The sequence below is a fragment of the Hypanus sabinus genome, chromosome 14 (genome assembly GCF_030144855.1).
Source record: "Hypanus sabinus isolate sHypSab1 chromosome 14, sHypSab1.hap1, whole genome shotgun sequence".
In the NCBI taxonomy this organism is placed as follows: Eukaryota; Metazoa; Chordata; class Chondrichthyes; order Myliobatiformes; family Dasyatidae; genus Hypanus; species Hypanus sabinus.
The window spans coordinates 33,708,906-33,733,704 of record NC_082719.1 but is presented as its reverse complement, the minus strand read 5'-3'; the positions used below and the strand labels follow the sequence as shown (position 1 = coordinate 33,733,704).

At 41.2% G+C, this 24,799-nt stretch overlaps 1 protein-coding gene across 1 annotated transcript in view; it reads left to right on the top strand.

The window, feature by feature from the left end:
* The first annotated feature begins 8,679 nt into the window (after nucleotides 1-8,679).
* Nucleotides 8,680-24,799, top strand: part of lgi2a (leucine-rich repeat LGI family, member 2a) — a 67,161-nt gene continuing 51,041 nt past the window's right edge. The window contains exons 1-5 of the mRNA XM_059988527.1: nucleotides 8,680-8,861; nucleotides 9,874-9,945; nucleotides 24,039-24,110; nucleotides 24,208-24,279; nucleotides 24,443-24,514. Coding sequence (XP_059844510.1) covers nucleotides 8,680-8,861; nucleotides 9,874-9,945; nucleotides 24,039-24,110; nucleotides 24,208-24,279; nucleotides 24,443-24,514 — 470 coding nt within the window. The remainder of the gene's footprint in view (nucleotides 8,862-9,873; nucleotides 9,946-24,038; nucleotides 24,111-24,207; nucleotides 24,280-24,442; nucleotides 24,515-24,799) is intronic.

The window sequence follows — 24,799 nt, the reverse complement described above, 5'->3', positions numbered from 1 at the left end:
AATGGACTCACAGAGATTTGTAGACTCGGGCTCCGGTCAACAGGTCTTGACTTGTGGACTTCCAATTTGACTCTCGGGCTTTGATCCTTGGCATTAAAAACAGGACATCACCAAACATTAGGCCTCAAACATCTGGGTCACCAATTCAGAAACCCCAGGGTGTCACAGGAACTCGTTCCTCCTGCCCCCATGCAGAAGGCAAAAATAGCATTAGATCAAAGAAAAACGCTTTATGACTGGAGGAGTTTTAACTAAAAGCATAACTTCTCATGTGTATGCTGTCAAGGAAAGCTGACGTGGTCATTTGCCAGCCAGTGTGGATAGGTGCATCACTGAAACAATGATTACATTCAAAGAGAAAGCTGGCCCAGTCAGATCTCATACATTGATTGTGTATCGACCTAGTGTAGTGCAAACTTTGTAGCAACTGAGCTTTAAATTGGGGGACCACTTCGCTGAGCATCTTCACACCATCCGCCACAAGCAGGACTTCACAACATTTTAAATCTGATTCCCATTCGCTTTCCCATGTGTCAACTTGTGGCCCCCTCTTCTGCCAAGATGAAGACACCCTCAGGGTGGAGGTGCAACCCCTTATATTCCATCTGATGGCATGAAGATCAATTTCTCCGTCCAGTGAACAAAAACTCCCCCCCTCCTCTATTCCCCACTCTGAACTTTTACTTCTCCTCCCCTGCCTATAACTTCCCCTGGTCCTCTCCCCCTTCCCCGTTCCCTATTGTGTATAATACCACCATTCTACAGTGACTATTATGAAGATCTTGCTGAATTCCAACTCACACACCAGCTGTAAATATCAGTAGCATCTTTGCTGATCATGTGAACTGAACAGCTCCCAAATTCATCCAGAATTCCGGGAAGGAAAATGAACACGGGATGGGAACACAACACAGTAATAGAAGCATGGAAGTCATAACATCTTTCAGTAGGATTTGTGTGTGAGTTTCTGTGCCCTGCAGCTGCAGTACATTGAAGTATCCTGGTGAACGTGCTGCCTGGCCGCTGGGAGACTTCTCCCCCTTGACTCAATTCAGATGTTCTTGATGACTCATAAGGAGCATTTGTTCACAATGAGTTAGCCACAGGATGTTCCATTGTACATAATAATAAGGCTCATGCCACTCACTGGTACAAGAAGAGATGAAACTAAGAAAATATAGTCATAAAGCTACTTTACTGAGATGTAAAACCTGATTATGCAGTTTACTTAAATGCAAGGATTAAACTCATGACGGCGACTTTCAGCCAATGCAGTCTATATAAGAACTGCAAACATTCCGATCTTTGGACTCTATTGTTATCTTGTCTCTGGTTCTTACTCTGTGTGTGGAGGGTCACTTTTATCCTAAATCCTGCTGAGCAATATCCCAGAGAATAAAATCATGATCAGGCTTATGCACATGTCCATATCTTAATTTAGAGCAGGAATCAATGGTTTACATGGGCCATACCTGCTTGGTATTATCTTGTCATCCCATTACTATGTGCAACACTGCTTCATTGTCTTGTTATCATTTCTGCTCAACAGCTCTGCGTTTTCAGATTGTACAAACAACTCAGTTTTTCTCCAAGGACTCTGTAATTTCAGCTGAAGTAAGTATGTTCAAAAGCTTCATATTATTTATAGTTTGTCCTGCTTCTTTGCTGAGAGGTGTTAATTTCTTACACTGCGGTGGGCCAGTTGGAGGTGCAGCCTGAGATTGCTGGCAGAGGGGTATAGCTGAGCTGGCAGCTGAGAGGTCACTGTGGGAGATGAGTTGCAAGAGTGGATATTGCTGTTCTGAACACGGGCACGGGCTGTAAGTGGGACACACAGAAAAGGGAGTACTCTGACCTCACCAACATTGTTATGACCATCATGTCTGGAGCCGGGTTGGTCGATGAATGCCCCTTGTTCTTTTCACTCTTCTCTTTAGAGTCATCATTCCGTGCAATCTAAGTCATAATGTAGTTGAGGGGGAAATAAATCAGCCATGATGGAATGGCAGAGCAGGCTCGATGGGCTGAATGGCCTAATTCTCCTTCTGCATCTTATGGCCTGCTCAAGATGAAGAGTTGTGAGTCGGAAGGGATCTGTGAGGGATAGGGTGAAGGGAAAATTGTTTGAAGGAATTAGGGGAGCGACGCCATTCCTGGAGAAGAGAGCTGCATTCTGACACACCTGTGCTGTATCTTTATCCCCACAAGAGAGCGACGTGCCTGTGTGTGCTCAGCCAGGGAGCAATCCGCTGACTTGCCGCGTCGCCTTGTTTGTGTCGAACAGCTGGTGGCCTGTGGACAGATCCCTGTGGCGGGTGAGAGCAGCAATCTGCTCACAAATTGCATTTCACTGCCTAATGAGGTCAGTGATCGATACAAGAGTGGCATGTGGACAATAACTGGCTCCCTGGTGATACATCACTGTTCCTCCCGATCTCGTGTGTGGCAGAGACCAGACCACGAGCCTGATCAGGCTGACAGTACATAAAGACTTTGTGTGATCTCCATCTGTGCCTTCGTGACAGCTGTCACCTGCATGAGTGTGAGTTGTGTGCTGAGATTGTCAATGAGGTCTTCAAAGCCACTGGAGGTCATGGTCAGCTATCTCTGCTCAACCTCCTGCAAGATCTTGGATGTGTTATTTCCTGCATTTGGGCAGGGAAGCCTGGTAAAGAGATCATCGCCTAATCATTGAATTCATCAGAGTTCCTCCAGTTCCTCTAACCTAACCCGCCCACTACCTCATGGTGCCAGTACCTCAGTGATGCTGAGGGGTGTCTGGTGGGTAATGATGCAATGAGAACTTCATCATTTGCTTAATCTCCCTGCTCCATCTGCTTGGAGTTGGGGGTGGGGAAGGAGGAATGGGAGACTAGGGAGAAACAAGGGGCCACTTCTGATCATCTTAAAACCAGAAAGGAATGTAGTTGCATTCATCCAAAGCACACGTATGGTGATATAGGTGAAGGTGTTTATTGTAGATCAGATCCAAGGGGATGTAGTCATTACATAGTTAATGAGCTTACCCAGCAGCTAGTTAAGGCTCTGTGAACCTCTACCTATGATGGTCTCCTCCAGCCTTATAGAAACGTAGAGACATAGAAAGCCTACGGCACAATACCGGCCCTTGGGCCCACAATGCTGTGCCAAACACATACTTACTTTAGGAATTATCTAGGTTACCCATAGCCCTCTATTTTTCTAAGCTCAATGTACCTATCCAGCAGTCTCTTAAAAGACCCTATCGTATCCACCTCCACCACAGTTGCTGGCAGCCCATTCCATGCACTCACCACTCTCTGCGTAAAAAACTTACCCCTGACATCTCTGTTCCTACTTCCAAGCACCTTAAAACTGTGTCCTCTCGTGTTAGCCATTTCAGCCCTGGGTAAAAGCCTCTGACTGTCCACATGATCATGCTCCCGATCCAATCCCTCAGCCATGTATTTATTTTCCACCTCACTCTATTCCTATACTGACTGTCATGTGGCACAGGCACTGACTGTTACCTGTCTCCCCAGGCTCTTTAGAAGAACAGGACTCACATGAACCTCCTTCTGCAGGGGAGGGGGGACTGATTTCTATTCCTTGATAACTGCTCCTGAACAGACGTATAAGCTGTTCGTTGTCCAAATTCGGAGGCATGTCCTGTTGTGCAGGCAGTGATGTGGTAGGATGTCACTTGAAGGCCAATAATGGTGTAGGAGAGGAACAAAATGATAGACTATGTGAGTAAAGATCAGTAAACTTGCCTGACTTACGATATGTATGAGTATCTGCTTATCTTTATGTAACACAAGATTTAAAAAAAATGCTCCATGTTTGTAAATTCTCCCGACTGGAGGAAACCACTTGAGCTTCAGTCAAGGTCTCCTAACCGTGGTGCTGGCTGGTAGTCTATTCCATCTCACCACGAACCCCCAGCACATAAAACATCCCTCCTAGTATGCGTTCCAGTTATAAGAACTTCAGTGTTCTTTCATGGGTTTATAGTGTTCACCCCTTTAACCAATAGTCTCACCTTCTCCATGGCAACTGGAAAGTGAGTTGCTGCAGCTTTGCTGCCAGGAACAGTGTGCCTTTAAAGGCTGATGTCTTCTGTAATTCCATGATGCAAAGTCTGCATTTTGGCCCATTGAGCCTGGTCTCATTCAGATCTGCACAGATCCCACTTGATGTAGAATGTTAACCACAGAGGTTCTACTTCCATTGGTCAACTTTGCATTTTTTTGAGTGGGATGAAGTGGCGTAAGTGATAAAAGCCACCAAGTTGTGGTAGATGAAATCCAATTTTTAGGCAATTGTTTCAAATTTTAAAATGCTAGATATTTCTTACTCATTTAATATATGTAATACACAACTCAAATAACTTTTCATGTTAAGTATGATCTTGAGAAGCATGATAGTGACAGTAATAGCAAATAATTCTCTTTTGCTATTGGGTAATTGGATTTATTTATCATTGACAGGTCCCAATAATTTATGGATAAATAAGGCGACGTTTTCAAATGTCAAGATGACTTTGGAAAATTGATTTGAACTGAAACAAATTCTTACACTTTGGATAATTAAGACCTGTAGGCTTACTTAAATCAAAAGTTTCTCATTCAGTCTAAAATATGTATATCCGTTATTTGTCCTACACATTCTATTAGTAAAATACGATTTGTATACTATTTTATTCCTGATGTTATCTGAACGCATGAGGAATCCGTTCAGTAAACTCATTTGAATGTAAACAAATTGATATTTCATGATGATGGAGTTCTTTGATTACAAAATTCTGGTCTTTGGCTCATTGAATAGTGGAAAATGCATTATTTCCTGGACACGTAGAGCCTGTATCAACTTAGCTCATTATCATGTCTCCAAAGTCCTTCAGAGTCATTTAATTATTGTTGCAGTTTAACCAGTGGAACAATTTGTGCTTCGCACTGTGCCACAAATATAAAGGGAATTGATTGACAGTTTATTGTTCTTGTTATTAGTTGAAGCTGCATCGTTGGCTTTAACATTGAGAGAACTTGCTCCATTTTCAGTATTACTGTAGAGTCAGTATTTGTTGCATCAGGACATATTACACTGATCAGTACTGCTCCCAACGACTTCCCTTTCATTGTGTACTATTACACTGAAGGGAATACTTCCAAGATTGAAATTTTATTGATCAGACTTTTTTTGGCTTTTACTGTTAACATTTTGTAATTTGAACCTAGCTCATAATCGAGTTGATCTCTTCTGTGTACACTGCAGACTTGAACTAAGTAGTTAATTGCTTTTTACAGGAGATGGATGAAAAGGTTCACCACAGTAGAGAGCATACAAGGACCAGTCCTGTAGGTCATCTTGAGAACAATCAAGGCTAATTGATGCCCTGCATTTTTACATTCTGTGTGCTTGCTTGCCTCCCTTAAGTGACAATATAAGTTAAATAAAGAAGGTACACATTGTTTATGGCCTGTTGAAGTAAAAATGAACAATACATTGAATGAAGTAATTTGCCTAAATGTGGTGGGTTGTTCAAAAAATGACAGCCTCAAGATTCAAAATGGTGACATGAGGGAAATTAATTTTAAACTGCTTAAATTATTGGGCTTCCTAAATTGTCTTATAGTCAACATTTCAATTCCCTCTATTATAAATTATTAACACCGTGATTAAGTTCATTATAATTGAAAACCATAAAATGAATGAAATGGAAAGAATTGCAATTAATATTGCTTGTTTAATTGACTAACGTTGTTCATTCTTTACCCATTACATTTGGAGACAATGATTTCATATACAGTGCAAAATCAGCACCAACTTGAACACATTGCAGTGCACTTTACTTGATCGATAATCAGTGCACAATTTTCCAATAGCATTTTGGTATTTTCAGCATTATGTTTCATTCTGCATCATTAAACAAAAGCCAAATATTACTTAAACTGGAAATATTATTTTAGTAGTACCTGTTTTTAGACATTAGTCTATGAATGTGCATAATCAGGCTGTCTTACCCAGAGAAGCATCAATTAAACAGAAGTTGTAGGTATTTATCTGGTGGCCATATATTTCAAAAATTATGTAAATCACTAAATGATTATGCAGTTTTCCTGAAGAGCAAGCAGAAATCAGTGATGAAAAATATCTTGAAAATCAAATGACTTTGAAAAATATGTTCCAAAGGATTTACATCTTGGTTACCTGATCTGCTTTAAGAACATATAAAATTTGCACAAAGCTAGTTCAGGAGTAATGCATCACAGAACAGTCACTTCATCTGAGAGAGATACCTTCAAATGGCTAGCAGTGATAGAGTTTCTCTTGTCCTTGCCTACCACCCCATCAGCCTCTGCATCTAACATACCATGCTTTGCAGCTTCCACCATCTCCAAAGAGATAAATACCATTAAATACATCTTTCCCTTCCCCAATCTCTGCTTTCCACAGGCATCGCTCCCTACGCGACCCTCTTGCCCATTCGTCTCTCCCCAATAATTTCCCTCCTGGATCCCTGCAAGTGACTAAGTGCTATACCTGATCATACACCCCCTCCCTCACCTCCATTCAAGGTCCCAAACAGTCCTTCCAGGTGAGGCAACATTTCACTTGCGAATCTGCCAGGTAACCTTCAACCTGAAGGCATGACTATTGATTTATCCTTACAGTAAAAAAAGTTTCCCCTCCCCCTTCCTCTATTCCACACCCTGACCTTTTACCTCTTCTCACCTGTCTATCACCTCTCCCTTGGTCCCTTCCTGTTCTCCTATAGTCCACTCTCCTCTCCTATCAGATTCCTTCTTCTCCAGCTCTTAAATTTTCTCACCCACCTGGCTTCACCTATCACCTTCCACTCCCAACTTTTTATTCTGGCGTCTCAGTCCTGATGAAGGGTTTCAGCCCAAAACGTCCATAAGTGGTGCCTGACCTGCTTAGATCCCCCAGCATTGTTTGTTTGTTTGTGTGTGTGTGTGTGTGTTGCTTTACACATCCAAGAAGGACCTCCCTTCCTTTCAGCATCTTCCTGTGTCATTATATTGTCTCAAGCAACACACACAAAATGCTGCATCATTGTACTGTCTTCCTTGATTATCATAGGGCCTGAGAATCATACAGCAAAGACACAGGCTCCTGGCCCACCAGATCCACGCAGATCTTCAAGTATTCACCAGTACTCATCAGACTTCTCTAAAGAGGGTCTGCTATGCCTGAGTGCTCTGTGTACTTGCTAAATGTTATGAGAACACCAGCCTTAGTGCATTCCAGATTGCAGCCGCTCTGTTCCCCCCCCCCCACCCCCAATCATCTTACTCCTTCTTTAAAACCTGTATTAGATTTAAAATTGACTTGATATTTCTTTTGGCTAAATTTTGAGTGTATTTGTTAAGAAACGGACCCCAGAAACTGGAGACTAAAAGCAAAATTCACCAGTTCGCACTGCATTTGACTGGAGAGGATCCCAACAGTTTAGAATACGGACCCAGTCACTCCACTCTGAAGCCCTTCAGCAGAGAATAGTTGTCACATGCCTGCCAGTTGCTATCAGTTAATGGATTGGCTGTGGAGCAAACGGCCCGTGTTTTCATTGCACCCTTCCCCCCCCCTTCCCCTGCCCACTTCGCTGCATTTAATTATGGCATAATGACTTTTTTTTCTTTTATATTTCTCGCCTAGTGCAGTATTTCGCTTTCAATACCGCTGGGTATCTATTTCAATAGGCATTGCATATCTCATCGCCTTGTCAAGCTGTCCGAGGCTGCCGAGGTGTTACATAGACTATCTGTAGACGGTACCAGTGAAACAGTCCGGTCTTGCTGAGTGTCAGCAGCTACCCCCGTGAGCCGAGTGCTGGTCGGTGTCCCGTGATTCGTAATCCCCGGTGCGCAGTCACTCCGCGTGATGCTGCCTTTCCTTAAGAAGCTGGTTGTCACACAGTGTCCCTGTATGGAGGTGCTATGTGCAAATGAGGGCTCTTTCGGGTCCACACACGCTTGCAGAGAATATAACATCCCAGGTTATGTGAAAGATTCGCCACTCAGTGTAGTCATTTCCTTTTGAATAGCGATTTCCGATCTAACGTGGTACTCCCTGTAATTCCCGTCATTTTCAAAAATTTTTAAAAATTTTTTAAATCAAATTTGCTAGAAGTAATATAATTTAATCATGCGAGTAAAAACAAATAGAGATTCGTTCTAGCGCATAAATGCTCAGTCGTGAAGATAATTTTGAAAATTGTGGGGTTATTTGCAAATTCCTCAGATGACGAGGATAACAAGTACTGTAATTATGTTTGAAATTAAAGTGGATCTTACAGGCACCACAGTGATACTTCCTTTTCACAGTTTACAAGAGAACTCAGTCCAGATAAGTTTCTTTCTAATGTTATAACTGAACAGTCGGTCCCGGGCAGGAAATGATTACATTTTTGGTGGGCCGCAAACCCGATCCGTGGTCGCTCCCGCGGTGGGGAAGATTGAACAGGGGACAAGGACAATGATACCTATCGTGTCGGTAGAGGATATTTTTAAACTCCCTGGAGCTGGAACATTCAATAAATAATTCATTGACCCAGGTCTGCAATTACCAGCTGATGTCAGCACTTTCGCCCAAGCAGCGGACGGTACAGAAAGTAGAGGCAGCGTACGGGATGATTTGTTAAATGGCCCTCTGTAAGGGTGCGTCAAAAACCAAATCATGTGTAGTTTGGACAAGAGCTTTGTGCTGCTCTCTGTGACAATTGGGATCAGCTTGTTATTCAGCAATGTGATTGGGAAGAAAGCGAATTGTCCTTCTCGGTGTAGCTGTACCAGAGATACCATCATGTGTGTTGGAACTTCATCTGTCCCAAGAATTACTGCCGGCGATATAACGTCCCTGTAAGTAATCAGAACCGACGACCGTATATGCATTGTTTACTATTACTGGAAAAGAAATGACAGTCCTTATTATCTCAGCAGACAACTTTAATGCAAGCAGGAGAATTGAAAGACAAGCGTTAGAGATAGCTTATATTATTTTGTAACCATATCCCACTGCCGTCTGTAACACGGGAATAAAACTAATGCACTCAAGAAACGAGCGACAGGCGAAGTCTCCGCTCCACAATCCCGAGCAGTTAGCGTGTACTGACGGCGAGGAATAATTAAGGATGGAGCTTTGCATTTCTGGGCTTTTCGTTCATAATGCGACAGTGTGAGTTGCTTTCTCGCCGCGCTCTGTTTCCATCTTCTGTTCCCTTTCAACCCAATCTTTAGCAAAGACGGATCTATTTCCATTGGTTTGTTTGGGGCTTTGCCAGTCCTGCCGAAGCGTTTCGGCCCGAAACGTCGACTGTACTTTTTTTTTCCATAGGTGCTGCCCAGACTGCTGAGTTCCTCCAGCATTTCGTCTGTGTTACATCCCTTTTGTTTCATCTAACTGTAAGCCTCCATATTAGGCATCCTACATACATTAGCATTAAAAAAAAACTTCGAAACAGATGTTGAACAAAACTGGATAAAGTGCACCTGCCCTTTAAGTTTACTTGTCTGTCTCTGACATTGTCTCCCCTTTCTCAATCTCCACCTCCACCACTGATACATTTCGCCAACCTTCTGTGAAGGATCTCGGCCCAAAAGGTGGACTGTTACTGTCCTTCCATGTAAGCTACCCGACTTGCTGAGTTCCCCCAGCACGTTCAATGTGCTGTCAAGGCTTCCAACGTTTGGAGAATCTATTGTGTCTATAAAGTTCACCAGGGTCTTCTCCGAGCTCAGAAGCCACTTTATAAATTGGTTGGGGTGGTATAAATGATCTCGAATGAGGAAAAGAGTCGCTGCTAAATTTTCTGTCAAATCTACATTCTTTACGAACAAATGCATCCAGATTTGTTTTAATCTCTGTCCGCAGGAGTTTGGTAAATGGAAGTTACCACGAAATAAGAGAAGGAATGTTTTCAAGCTTGCCGTTTTTGCAACTTTTGTGAGTATGGATGTGTTTCTTGTTGGACTGGATGGAGTGAACACCGACACACACCCTTTGGGTAAACTAGTAAAAGCCTTTAGCAAAAAATGTTGAATAAGGGTTGTTTAAATAAGTGAGATGCGCTTTTCTTAAAGGTATACTTATCTACCTATATACATATAAAATCAAACCTCAGGGTTTTAGTGTTGATTTTACTCCAGAAAATCATGTGAAATCAATTCCCACGGGCTTTGGTCATTCTGCCTATTGCGGGTCCTTGTTAAAAGATGGCTTAGTTTTGAGAAGGTTGGGCGAATCTGCAGATAAACATTCAGATGAAATCCCACTGATAAGCCACATTTCACAACATAGTTCATAGTTATCAGACACAAAGAGTCCCAGAGTATCTTAAACCAATCTGGGGTGATTGGATTATTAACCTCACTGAATGCTTTGCGGTAAATCCCATTATCTGCGTGAGCAAAAGACGCTGCCAAACAGTTGCCCACATTCAGAAGCGAAGAATGAAACGCTAATTCGCCAAATCCAAAACCCATCATAAGATATCATTGCTCCCGAGTTAAGTACAGGAAAATTGGGAATCAATGAAGGATGCGCAAATGTCTTGCAATTTTAATAATAACTATAAGAATTATAAATAAACAAAGGGTCAGATAAGCAGGAATTGCTACTTTAAGAGTTTTAGGAGTGCAGTAGGGCATTGACATCAAAAATAAAGATAACTTGTTAAGGCAATTTGAGGGTCACTCCCAAGGTTGATATATCATCATCAGTTCCTTTCTATAAGGCATTCATTTCTGGGACACTCCTACCAGGTTATGGATGCAGTGACAATGAGGTGGCACAGACAGACACTCATGGGAGGATCACCAACATTGAGTGGTAACAGGGAGGTAGCCAGCTGAAGAAAATGCACCAGTAATAAAAATGTCAAATTTGCACAGTGAATATTAATTGTTCATTTATGAAAGTGTTAAACTGATGAAAAGGTGATTGCTCACAAGACTAGGATCCAATCATGAAAGAAAATAAATGTAAAAGAATGCAAGAAAGTCAACTGGAATAAACTGATTATAGGGTGTTATTTTCCCAAGTAGAATGAAGGCGATAACTCTGAGTTCAAGAGTAAATAGAAGAGGGAAAAAGAGTTTTTTGAATGAGGGATGAACATTGGAGAGCAAGGCCAAACAGGAAAGAGAATACCCTGCTTGCCAGGTTGTAACCATACATAATATAGATGAACTTCAATATCAATTCAGCCAATCTTTTGTTTGCGACACAATAATATAACTTGCATACAATAAACATAAAATCTGTATGTGCATAACTGTATATTGAAATATTCAACACTATCCTCGGGAATAAAATGTTAGTTGTAAAAGGGAGGATAAATAGGACACATTGAGGGAACAAAGATTGTAAAAATAATGAATTTTCCTGAGGTCTGAATTATTTTCATTGAAGTAATGAACTGTGGGAACAATGATATTTTAGTCATTGCTCAATATAATTGTGAAGTTCAGAAATGCTGCAGTACATGTTTAATCAGAAGGGATACTTATCTGGGATATGTAAAACAAAGAATGGAACTAGCAAGGGAAATATTAAAGAAGAAATATTATTCTTCCCAATAATCCATGTCTTTTCTGCAGTCTACAGTGTACAGTTATACCGTCTCAACCTTTGATTGAGTTTAAGGCAGAGATAGATAGGTTCTTGATTAGCCAGGATATCAAAGGGTATGGGGAGAAGGCAGGGGAGTGGGGATGACTGGAAGAATTGGATCAGCCCACGATTGAATGGTGGAGCAGACTCAATGGGCCGAATGGCCTACTTCTGCTCCTATATTTTATGGTCTTATGTTTTATGAATTTTAGGTTATTCAGTTGAACTATTAAATGGAAACAGATGCAGAGATAAAGTTGATTAAGGTTCTTGAATGCAACACTAGGTCTAAAACAAGATTCTGGATCATAACAAAGTTCTAAAAATTGAACAATTAACTTCACTGTATTTGGGGTAGCAACAGAATTAGATAAGTAAATCATGAATAAATGTTGTCAATTGTATTCAATTACAAATAAATTCAAAAATTTACCATACTACTTAATGAGAATTCTGTCATTAAATTAATATTGACTATCTTTGATTGAAATAACAGTTACAATATCTGCAGTGCACAGAGAATACATATAATTCATATCTGCCTAAGGTCTGAATGTTGCTATTAAAGATTAAAATCTCCCATTTAAAGAACCAATTTCCATCTTCCATAGCTCAAATCCAATGGCCTGATGCATTCCATGCCAGTAATTTGCTTCACCCTTAGAAGTCCTATTGCATTTCACACTGAATATCCTGTGATTGCTTTCGTAGAAGTTATTAATTTAGAGAGAGCATTGTGCTCAAAATCCATGCAGACTACAGTCAGCCCACCCAGATTTATTCCTTGTGGGTTCCTTAAAGTTAGGACCAACTTCTATTAATTCACAATGGATTTACAGACAATATTTTTCTGTAAAACATTATTTTCCCATTATTGCAGGACCATGTTGTTGTTCAGAAGGCAAGGGCAGTAAAATACATTAATTTTTGTTTCTCAAAAGTACAACTCAGTCATTAGTGGTAACAAGATCCTATATCTGCTCAGTGTTTATTTCATCTGGAAGAAATTAATGTTACTTGTTTATTTTTATAAACTCTATTCTTTTTGCAGGGAGCCAAATATAAGTGGCACAATCCGAGTGTAGTACTAAAATGCTGAACTATCATATAAGAAAGGTAGTTTTCATCATTGTTTACTAATGGATATCATATCATTAGTGATTTACATGAGTAAGGGAACACAAATTATAGATCCATATGATATAAAATGAGTTAAAGTGTCAGTATTATTTAAAAACCATGTATATTTTTTCAAAATTCTCAGCAAAATGCTCAACTCTTAATAAATAGCTTTTAATTTTTTGCATTTTCCAAGAATTACTTCAGGCATCAACACATGTAATGCAGTCAAGTTATGACTATAGTTCTTAAGTGCAATTAATATTAGTAAAAGCTAAGTAGAAAAAGGTCACCAATTGAGCCTATGCTGTCTGCAGGGCAGCGTTTCAATTTTTCTGAGGGAACAGCTGATGGAAAAGCTTTGTGTTCTCTGTCTAGTTCCAGAATGCTGTTGGCACAGTATCCTTTTCTGGCATGGTGCTGAACTGCATTAAGCTTCAGACTGAATTATTAGATGTGAGGCAGTTTTAGTTTAAACTTCTATTCTCCATTGGAAAGAAATTAATATATCAGAGCAAAATTAATATTTGTATATAAGTAATATAGAAAACATGAAAAAGCAACAAGACAGTTGGTAAACAATTATGTTTATAACTGTGTTAATTGTTGAATAATTTCTGTAAGAATTAAGAGCAAAAATAAGTCATGTACAGTGCCTTTAAAAAGTATTCATCACCCTTGGAAGTATTCACGTTTTATTGTTTTACAACATTAAATCACAGTGGATTAAATTTTGCTTTTTTGACACCAAAAAACAGAAGAAAGATTCTTCTGTGTCAAAGTGAAAACTGATCTCTACAAAGTTGAATTGAATTGACTTTATTTTGTACATCGTTCACATACATGAGGAGTAAAAATCTTTATGTTACATCTCTGTCTAAATGTGCAATCACAGTAATTTATAATAAATAGAACTATCAATGTAACATAGAAATACTGTACACTCAGATCAGCATGAATTAGTCAGACTGATGGCCTGGTGGAAGAGGCTGTCCTGGAGCCTGTTGGTCCTGGCTTTTATACTGCGGTACCATTTCCCGGATGGTAACAGCTGGAATAGATTGTGGTTGGGGTGACTCGAGTCCTTAATGATCCTATGGGCCCTTTTTACATACCTGTCTTTGTAAATGTCCTGAGTCATGGGAAGTTCACATCTACAGATGTGCTGCGCTGTCTGCACCACTTTTTGCAGAATCCTGCAATTAAGGGAAGTACTGTTCCCATACCAGGCAGAAATGCAGCCAGTCAGGATGCTCTCAATTGTGCCCCTGTAGAAAGTTCTAAGGATTTGGGGGCCCATACCAAACTTCCTTAACTGTCTGAGAAGAAAGAGGCACTGTGGTGCCTTTATCACCACACAGCTGCTGTGTACAGACCACGTGAGGTCCTCAGTGATGTGGATGCCGAGGAACTTAAAGTTGTTCAGCCTCTCAACCCCGGATCCATTGATGGCAATGGGGGTCAGCCTGTCTCCATTCCTCCTGTAACCCACAACCTGCTTCTTTGCTTTTGCAACATTGAGGGAGAGGTTGTTTTCCTGACACCACTGTGTCAGAGATGACTTCTTCCCTGTAAGCCTCCTTGTTATTGTTTGACAGGGAGTAAAAGAGGGGACTTAGTATACAGCCCTGAGGGGCTCCTGGATTGAGAGTCAGAAAAGTAGAGGTGAGGGACCCCACCCTTACCACTTTCTGGTGATCTGACAGGATCCAGCCGCACAAGGCAGGGTGAAGGTCGAGGTCTCTGAGCTTCTTGTCGAGTCTGGGTGGAACTATGGTGTTGAATGCTGAACTGTAGTCCAAGAGCAGCATTCTCACATAAGCATCCTTCTTCTCCAGGTGTGTAAGGACAGTACGTAGAGAAGTGGCTATTGCATCATCTGTCATTCAGTTGCGTCAGTAGGCAAATTGTAGGAGGTCCAGTTTGGGTGGTAGCAAGCTGCAAATGTAGTTCCTGACCAGCCTCTCAAAGCATTTGCTTATTATTGAGGTGAGTGCAACAGGACGCCAGTCATTCAGGCACGTTACCTTTGTCATTTTTGGTACAGGAACAATGGTGGATAATTTGAAGCAGGAGGGCACTCTGCACTGGGAGAGGGCGAGATTAAAAATGTCAATGAACACACCTGCCAGTTGCACTGCGCACATCCTGAGTACTCGCCCTGCGATGCTGTCTGGTCCCGCAGCCTTGTGACTGTCCACTCGTTGGAAACACCTGCATACCTCAGCCTCAGAGATGACCAGGTTGCACGTTGTAGTGGTGGCTTTCCTCGGAGGCTCAGAGCTAATGACATCGAACGGAGCAGAGAAGCGATTGAGTTCATCTGGGAGAGAGGCTGCAAAGTGACCTAAATTAATTACAAATAAGACCATAACACCATACGATATAGGAGCAGAAGTAGGCCATTCAGCCCATCAAGGCTGCTCTGCCATTCAATCACGGCTGATCCAGTTCTTCCAGTCATCCCACTCCCCTGCCTTCTCCCCATACCTTTTGATGCCCTGGCTAATCAAGAACCTATCTATCTCTGCCTTTAATACACCCAATGACTTGGCCTCCAGAGCCTCCTGTGGCAACAAAATCCACAGATTTACCACCCTCTGACTAAAGTAATTTCTCCGCATCTCTGTTCTAAATGGACGTCCTTCAATCCTGAAGTTGTGCCCTCTTGTCCTAGACTCCCTACCATGGGAAATAACTTTGCCATATCTAATCTGTTCAGGCCTTTCAACATTCGGAATGTTTCTATGAGAACCCCCCACTTATTCTCCTGAACTCCAGGGAATACAGTCCAAGAGCTGCCAGACATTCCTCATACGGTAACCCTTTCATTCCTGGAATCATTCTCGTGAATCTTCTCTAAACCCTCTCCAAAGTCAGTATATCATTTCTAAAATAAGGCAAAACTGCACACAATACTCCACAGACCCTCAACATCACATCCCTGCTCTTATGTTCTATACCTCTAGAACTGAATGCCAACTCTGCATTCGCCTTCTGCACCACCGACTCAAACTGGAGGTTAATCTTTAGGATATTCTGCGCAAGGACTCCCAAGGCCCTTTGCATCTCTGCATTGTGTATTCCCTCCCCATCTGAATAATAGTCTGCCTGTTTATCTCTTCCACCAAAGTGTATGACCATACGCTTTCCAATGTTGTATTTCATTTTCCACTTCTTTGCCCATTCCCCTGAACTATCTAAGTCTTTCTGCAGGCTCTCTGTTCCCTCAACACTACCTGCTCCTCCACCTATCTTTATATCATCAGCAAATTTAGCCACAAATCCATTAATCCCATAGTCCAAATCATTGACATTCATTGAAAAAGGCAGTGGTCCCAACACCAACCCCTATGGAACTCTACTGGTAACTGGCAGCCAGCCAGAATAGGATCCCTTTATTCCCAGTCACTGTTTTCTGCTGATCAGCCAATGCTCCACCCATGCAAGTGACTTCCCTGTAACTCCATGGGCTTTTATCTTGCCAAGCGGCCTCATGTGCGACACCTTGTCAAAGGCCTTCTGAAAATCCAAGTACACCACGTCTGCTGCATCTCCTTTGTCTACCCTGCTTGTAATTCTCTCCAAAAATTGAAGTAGGTTAGTCAGGCAGGATTTTCCTTTCAGGAAACCATGCTGGCTTTGACCTACCTTGTCATGTGCCTCCAGGCATTCCATAATCTCATCCCTAACAATCAATTCCAACAACTTCCCAACCACTGATGTCAAGCCAACAGGTCTATAGTTTCCTTTCTGCTGCCTCCCACCCTTCTTAAATAGTGGAGTAACATTTGCAATTTTCCAGTCATCCGGTACAATGCCAGAATCTATCGATTCTTGACAGATCATTGTTAATGCCTCCGCAATCTCCCCATCTACTTCCTTCAGAACCCAAGGGTCCATTCCATCAGGTCCAGGAGATTTATCCACCCTCTGACCATTAAGCATCCTGAGCACCTTCTCTGTCATAATTTTCACTGCACATACTTCACTTCCCTGACACTTTCGAATGTTCGGTATACTGCAGATGTCTTCCACTGTGAAGACTGATGCAAAATACACATTCAGTTCCTCTTCCATCTCTGTGTCTCTCATTACAATATCTCCAGTGTCATTTTCTATTGGTCCAATATTTACCCACAACACTCTTTTACCTTTTATATACTTAAAAAAGCTTTTAGTATTTTCTTTGATATTAGTTGCCAGCTTCCTTTCATAATTCATCTTTTCGTTCCTAATGACCTTCTTCGTTTCCTTCTACAAGTCTTTTTTGTAATTTATTTTTTTATTGAAGTTCATCAAACAAACATTTCCATAAGATGTATTTCAGACATTGTATATATATATCATATAATCATATATATCACAAATCTCCACAAAGTATTTATCTGAGGTAAACACTTATAGAAAAGAGTGGAAAGAAAAAACAAGCAAAAGGAAAGAACTATGTAAAAGTAGGGAGTGCTCCTTTTTTTTTACAACAGATTCATTGATCTGTGAGATCCTTCTACAAGTTTTTAAAGGCTTCCTAATCCTCTATCTTCCCAATAGCAAAAGCTTCCTTGTGTGCCCTCCCTTTTGCTTTTACTTTGGCTCTGGCTTCACTTGTAAGCCAAAGTGTCCTTCTTCCATTTGAAAATTTCTTCTTTGAAATATATCTGTCTTCTACTTCCCTCGTTTTTTGCAGAAACTCCAGCCATTGCTGCTCTGCTGTCCTTCTTTTTAGTGTCCCTTTCCAGTCAACTTTGGCCAGTTCCCCTCTCATGCCATTGCAATTGCCTTTATTCCATTGAAATACTGACACATTGGAATCTAGTTTCTCCTTCTCAAATTTCAAAGAGAACTCGATCATATTGTGATCAGTGTTCCCTAAGGGTTCCTTAACCTTAAGCTCTCTTATCACCTCCGGATCATTGCACAACACCCAATCCAGCATAGCCCATCCCCTAGTGGGCTCAACAACAAGCTGTTCTAAAAAGCCATTCCTTAGACAATTCTCTCTCTTGAGGTCCAGTACTGACTTGGTTTTCCCAATCCACTTTCATGTTAAAATCCCCAACGATTATCACGACATTGCCCTTCTGACACGCCTTTTCTAACTCCTGCTGTAATTTGTAATCCACATCCCGGCTGCTGTTTGGAGGCCTGTATACAACTGCCATTAGTGTCCTTTTGCCCTTGTCATTTCTTAACTCAACCCATAGAGACTCTACACCTTCCAATCCTATGTCATCCCTTTCTAATGATGTAATGTTATTTCTTATACACAGGGCCACACTTTCCCCTCTGCATACTAACCTAAGTTTCCAATACACTGTATATCCTTGGACATTCAGCTCCCAATGGCAGTCATCCTTTAGCCAAGTTTCAGAGACGGCCACAATGTCATACTTGCCAATCTGTAACTGAATTTCAAAATAGTCTATTTTATTTCTTATACTGCATGCATTCAAGTATAACACTTTCAGTCCAGTATTTGTTTTCTGTTGTAAATCATCCCATAGGCTGTGATTATGCCTCATCTCCTACCTGTCCTTTCTATCATCTCTGTTGCAGGCTATCTTTGATTTATTTCTGTTTTCCCCTTCCTCAGCCCTATCACTCCGATTCCATCTCCCTGTCAAATTAATTTAAACCCTCCTTAACAACTCTAGTAAACCTGGCTGCTGGGATATTGGACGCCTTTGGGTTCAGGTGTAACCTGTCCTTTTTGTACAGGTTATACCTCCTCCAGAAGAGGCCCCGATGATCCAGGAACCCGAAGCCCTGCCCCCTACACCAGTCTCTCAGCTGCGCATTAATATGCCTGATCATGCTATTTTTGCGCTCATTAGCAGGTGGCACAGGCAGCAATCCTAAGATTACTACCCTGGAGGTCCTGCTTTTTAGCTTCCTACCCAACTCCCTAAATTCTCTCTTCAGGACCTCCTCCCTTTTCCTACCAATGTCATTGGTACTGTTATGTACCCCTAGGGTTCATATTTTCTGTCCACTATCACTTTAAAATGTCGGGAGAATGAGACTGGCTCTTGGACACCTTGTTATTAAAGAAGAGAGGGAGAGGCAAAGACTGCTCGGAGATGGTGTTGTGGTTTCTCTGCAAGCATGTTTACACTTTTACACTGTCAGCTGCTGTATTCTTACAGAGAGAGAAGGGAGGAGCTGTTTGATGGATAACTGGTGAGATAAATAGAAGGTCCGCTGATAGACCTACAGATACACGGTTTTGGACACTGAATGAGCTTTGTTGTGCCCACAGAAAAGGTGGGTTTTGGAGGATCGATCAGGAGAATCGATCAGTGGTTCTCGCAGTGTGAAAAGGGTGTGACCGGTGGGGAGTTATTCGTGTGTCCAACCCTCGCCTGGGTTAATAATTCCACCACAGAAGAACGGTCCCCTTTGTTGCGGTCACAGTCGGTGACTTCTAAAGGATCTTGGAGGACAACGGCACAATCAATGGCATCAGCTTACCTGAAGACTCAAAACTCTCCCTCTCTCTCCATCACTACTCGACTCAATACCACGAACTGAACTAAACTTCACTCATCATCGTAAAACTGTATCCATTTACCCCTAAGCTTGAAGAAGCTTGGTTTTCCTATTTCCACACTTATATAAAATCATTGCTAACCTGTTTGATATATCTGCATTTATATTACAGTATTGCATAGTTACTAATAAATAGTATTAGTTTATAGCTAAACCAGACGCCATGGTGTTTTCTATTTCTGCTGGTTCTTTAACCCGTCACGGGGTACTTCACAGTACCAACTCATAACAAGACTTCTGGCTCTACACCTTCTCCCTTCAGAATACTCTGCAGCCGATGCAAGACATCTCATGCCCTGGTGCCTGGGAGCGCCTGGGTATCTCTATCAGGCTGACAGAACCTCCTGTTTGTTCCCCTCACTATTGAATCCCCAATGACTACCGCATTCCTCATCTTCTTCTCTCCCTTTTGCACCACGTCACCAGGCTCAATGACAGAGACCCAATCGCCGTGGTCATCCGCTGTCAGGTCACCCCCCTCAACAGCATCCAGAACAAGATAATGATTACTGAGGGGTATGGCCACAGGGGTGCTCTTCCCTTCCCTGACAGTCACCCACTCGTCTAACTCCTGCAGGCTCGGGTGACTAACTCACCTGCTCACTTTCCCTAGAAGGTCATCAAGCCAGGGCGCCCAATCACTAACATGCTCTCTCAGGAGCTGCACCTGGTGCAGATGTGGCCATCTGGGAGACTGGAAAATTCCCAGGATTCCCACATCCGACACCCAGAGCAAAGTACTAACCCTACAGACGTGCTGTCTCTTTTCCTCCAGTAAAAAAATGCAAGGAAAAAACGTAGTCCACCTACCCAATGACTTCGCTGAAGCCCGAATGAGCCAAAGTCCTACCACTCTGACCCAGACCACTCCATCAATGACCGCTCTGCTATGCAGTGACTTCCTTTTGTGTCTGAACCTTCCCTGCTCTCCAACTCACGATTGGTGCGTCAGTTATAGCCGAGTTCCCACGAAGCTTTCCCCCTTTAAACTTTGTTCCTGGACCTGTGCACTGCCTCCTCTCTTGTAGCTCTCCAACTCATGATTGGTGCGCTGGTCGTAACATATATAAACATAATTATAACACAAAATAATTGACTGAATAAGTATCTGCACCTTGTCCCTCCCTCCGATATGACACATTGAATCACCATAGGTGCAGCCAACTGGTTTTAGAAGTCACGTTATTAGCCAAATAGTGATCTGTTTTTGGAACCTATGTACAGGCAAAGTGTTTCAATTGATTGTAGTAAAAGTACAACTGTATCTGGAAGGTCCAACTGCTGGTGTGTCACTATCCTGGCAAAAACTACACCATGAAGACAAAACAACACTCCAAGCAACTCCAAAAAAGGATTATTGAAAAGTGCAAACCAGGAGATGGATACAAGAAAATTTCCAAGTCACTGAATATCCCCTGGAGTATGGTTAAGTGAATCATCTAAAAGTGGTAAGAATATGGCACAGCTGTAAATCTGCATTGAGCAGGCCGTCCTCAAAAACAATGACTGTGCAAGAAGGGGACTAGTGAGGGAGGCCAACAGGACAACTATGACAACTCTGTTTCAGTGTCTGAGATGGGAGAGACTGCGCATACAACAACTGTTGCCTAGGTGCCTCACCAGTTACAGCTTTATGGGAGAGTGGCATAGAGAAAGCCACTGTTGAAAAAAACTCTAATGAAATGTTGGCTAGAATTTGCCAGAAGGCATGAAGGAGACTCTGAAGTCAGCTGGAAAAAGTTCTATGGTCTGATGAAACCAAAATTGAGTTTTTTAGCCATCAGACTAAACACTTGCCAGACACCACACATAATGAAAAACACACCATCCCTACCATGAAGCATGGTGGTGACTGCATCATGCTGTGGGGATGCTTCACTGCAACAGGCTTGTAGAGGGTAAAATGAATGCAGCAAAAGACAGGGAAATCCTGGAGGAAACCTGATGCAGTCTGCAAGGGAATTGTGACTTGGAGAAGGAAGAGTTGTTTTCCAGCAGGACAATGACCCACAGCATAAAGCGAATGGCTTATAAACAACAAAGGTAATGTCCTGGAGTGGGCAAGTCAGAGTCCAGATCTCAGTACAATTGAGAATTTGTGGCTGGACTTGGAAAGTGCTGTTCAATCACGATCCCTAAGCAATCTGACAGAGCTTGAGCAGTTTTGTAAAGAAGAATGGGAAAAGTTGCAGTGTCCAGATGTGCAGAGACCTATCCACACAGATTCAAGGCTGTAATTGCTGCCAAAGGTGCGCCTAGTAAATACTGACTTGAAGGGGGTGAATATTTATGCAATCACTTACTTTGTGTTTGGTATTTGTAATTAATTTAGATCACTTTGTAGAGATCTGTTTTCACTTTGACACAGAAGAGTCTTTTTCTGTTGATCAGTGTCAAAAAAAATCAAATTAAATCCACTGTGATTCAATGTTGTAAAACAATAAAACATTAAGAATTCCTAGGGATGGCTAATTTTTACAGGCACTGTACCTCTCACCTCTCCTTTGGCATTATTGAGATCAGAGAGATCTTATCATTGGCCTTCACTTCTCGGCCCAGTGACTTGATTCCAACTACCCCAGCCTGAAGTGTGAAATGACTCTACATCCATATTTCTTTGAGGTAGATTCACAACCCAATAAGTAACTGACAGCAAGCCTCTTTCTAATAAAGATCATTGATCTTCCACATTAGACTTCATTAACATTTAATTATGTTGGCGTTCTTCAAACCATTTCCAATGTTTTTTCTTAGTATTAATCATTGTATGTGTGATTTTTAAAACTTCTTGAAGCCAAGCTTTGTCTCTTCTGTTTGGACATTTGTTTGTGTTCACCGTGTTCCTGAGAGATGAACAATATGATTCTTCAACTGCTAGCCTTTTGTTTTGGTACTTAATGTTATGGAAGCTGACATTAACTCTCATAACCATCATACTCTCACTGGCCACCTTATTACTTAGGTATATTTGCTTTTTAATACAAATATCTAATCAGCCAATCACGTGGCAGCAACATTAAAAACATGAAGACATGGTCAAGAGGTTCAGTTGCTGTTCAAACCAAACATCAGATTGGGGAAGAAATGTGATTTAAGTGACTCTGGCTGTGAAATGATTGTTGGTACAGTACAGGGTGGTTTGAGTATTTCAGAATTTGCTGATTTCCTGGAATTTTCATAACACAACAGCCTCTAGAGTTTACAGAGAATAGTGCGAAAAATCAAACAAAAAAATCCAGTGAGCATTGTTGATGAGAGAGGTCAGAGGAGAATGGTCAGATTGGTTCAAGCTGACAGGAAGGAGACAGTAACTCAAATAGCCATGCACTACAACAGTGGTGTGCAGAAGAGCATCTCTGAATGCACAACATTGAAGCAGATGGGCTACAGCAGCAAAAGACAATGAACATACACTTAACAATAGGAGGTACAGTACCTAATAAAGTGGCCAGTGAGTGTATTAGAGTTCTAGCTATTCATTGATTTTGGGTGTATTGTCTATATCTTCTGTAATCTTGACTCTTTCTTATAACCATATAACAATTACAGCACAAAAACAGACCATCTCGGCCCTTCCAGTCCATGCTGAACACCTACTCTCACCTAGTCCCACCAACCTGCACTCAGCCCATAACCCTCCATTTCTTTCTTGTCCATATACCTATCCAATTTTACTTTAAATGACAAAATCAAACCTGCCTCTACCATTTCTAATGGAAGCTCATTCCACACAGCTACCACTCTCTGAGTAAAGAAATTCCCCCTCGTGCTACCCCTAAACTTTAGCCCCCTGACTCTCAACTCATGTCCTCTTGTTTGAATCTCCCCTACTCTCAATGGAAAAAGCCTACCCACGTCAACTCTATCTATCCCCCTCATAATTTTAAATACCTCTATCGAGTCCCCCGTCAACCTTCTACGCTCCAAAGAATAAAGACCTAATTTGTTCAACCTTTCTCTGTAACTTAGGTGCTGAAACCCAGGTAACATTCTAGTAAATCTCTCAACTCTCTATTTTGTTGACATCTTTCCTATAATTCGGTGACCAGAACTGTATACAATACTCCAAATTTGGCCTTACCAATGCCTTGTACAATTTTAAAATTACATCCCAGCTCCTATACTCAATGCTCTGATTTATAAAGGCCAGCATACCAAAAGCTTTCTTCACCACCCTATCCACATGAGATTCTACCTTCAGGGAACTATGCACCATTATTCCTAGATCACTCTGTTCTACTGCCTTCTACCATTTACCATGTATGTCCTATTTTGATTATTCCTACCAAAATGTAGCACCTCACACTTATCAGCATTAAACTCCATCTGCCAATCTCTATCTCCATCTTCTTGCTTGTCTGCTACAGCTTCATCTTTAAAATAAACATGCAGATCTCTGATTTTTTCTCATCTTTTTAATGACCTCTGCTTTCAGCTGCCTCGTCCACCAATTCAGTACTACCATCTACCAGGCTGCACTGTTCTGGTATCCCAACCCCCTTCCAAACTCTACTCCAAAGCGATTGTACTGAAAAACTTACAAAAATTTGAAATTCACATTCTTTCCACAAGAGTCATTGTTAATTCTTTGATTACATATTTAAAATTTATGACATATTAATTATATATTTATCAAATATATGCATAAATGTAAATTAAATATACCAACAGTTTTTGTTTGGATGCTGTTGTTATAAAAATAATAATACAAATGTGATATCATAAGTTCCATAAAAAGCTGCTGGTTTTTATTTTAGGCTGCTGAATTCAGATTCAGTTACAATGATAAAAGATGACGCCTTTGCTGATCTTCCACATCTTGAGTATTTGTGAGTTCCTCTCCTTTTGTGTTTTCTATTTCCTTCATTGATTTAATAATCAAATTACTCAACCATTTCAACTAACTGACTGTCTTCATGTCTCCAGATTTATTGAAAACAACAAAATTGAGTCCATATCAAGACATGCCTTTCGAGGACTCAAAGATTTGATCCATCTGTGAGTCTTCAAGTTGGTGTGATTGTTAAGTTGTTATCAAATCACTACAATTTTTAACTCAAGTTCGTTATATAAAAATATAGCATTTGTAAAATCAAGTAATTTCTTGGAAGGCATTTAAACTAGTAAGGTGAAGTTTTAAAGTGAATTATTTTATTTTCAGTTCTTTGGCCAACAACGGGATCAAATCTTTACCAAGGGATGTCTTCCTTGACTTGGACTCCTTGACTGAACTGTAAGCTTCTCACATCTTTTGGTAATATATTAACCGAACTTCAATTAATATATTCAGTTCAGTTCAGTGAACTGATAGAGTTCTAATGTGTCATTTCACAGAAGTATGCAAAATGTGGTTAGAAATTAACCACTTAATTTGTCATGTTAATCAATGAACTAAAAGAAAAATCCATTCCTATGTCCTGCAGAAATATACTTGTGCACTTGGAAGAATATGTTTCGGTCACTTTGTGCAGAGATAAATGTGTTTTGTATGATCTTCACCTCAACCAATATATTTCAG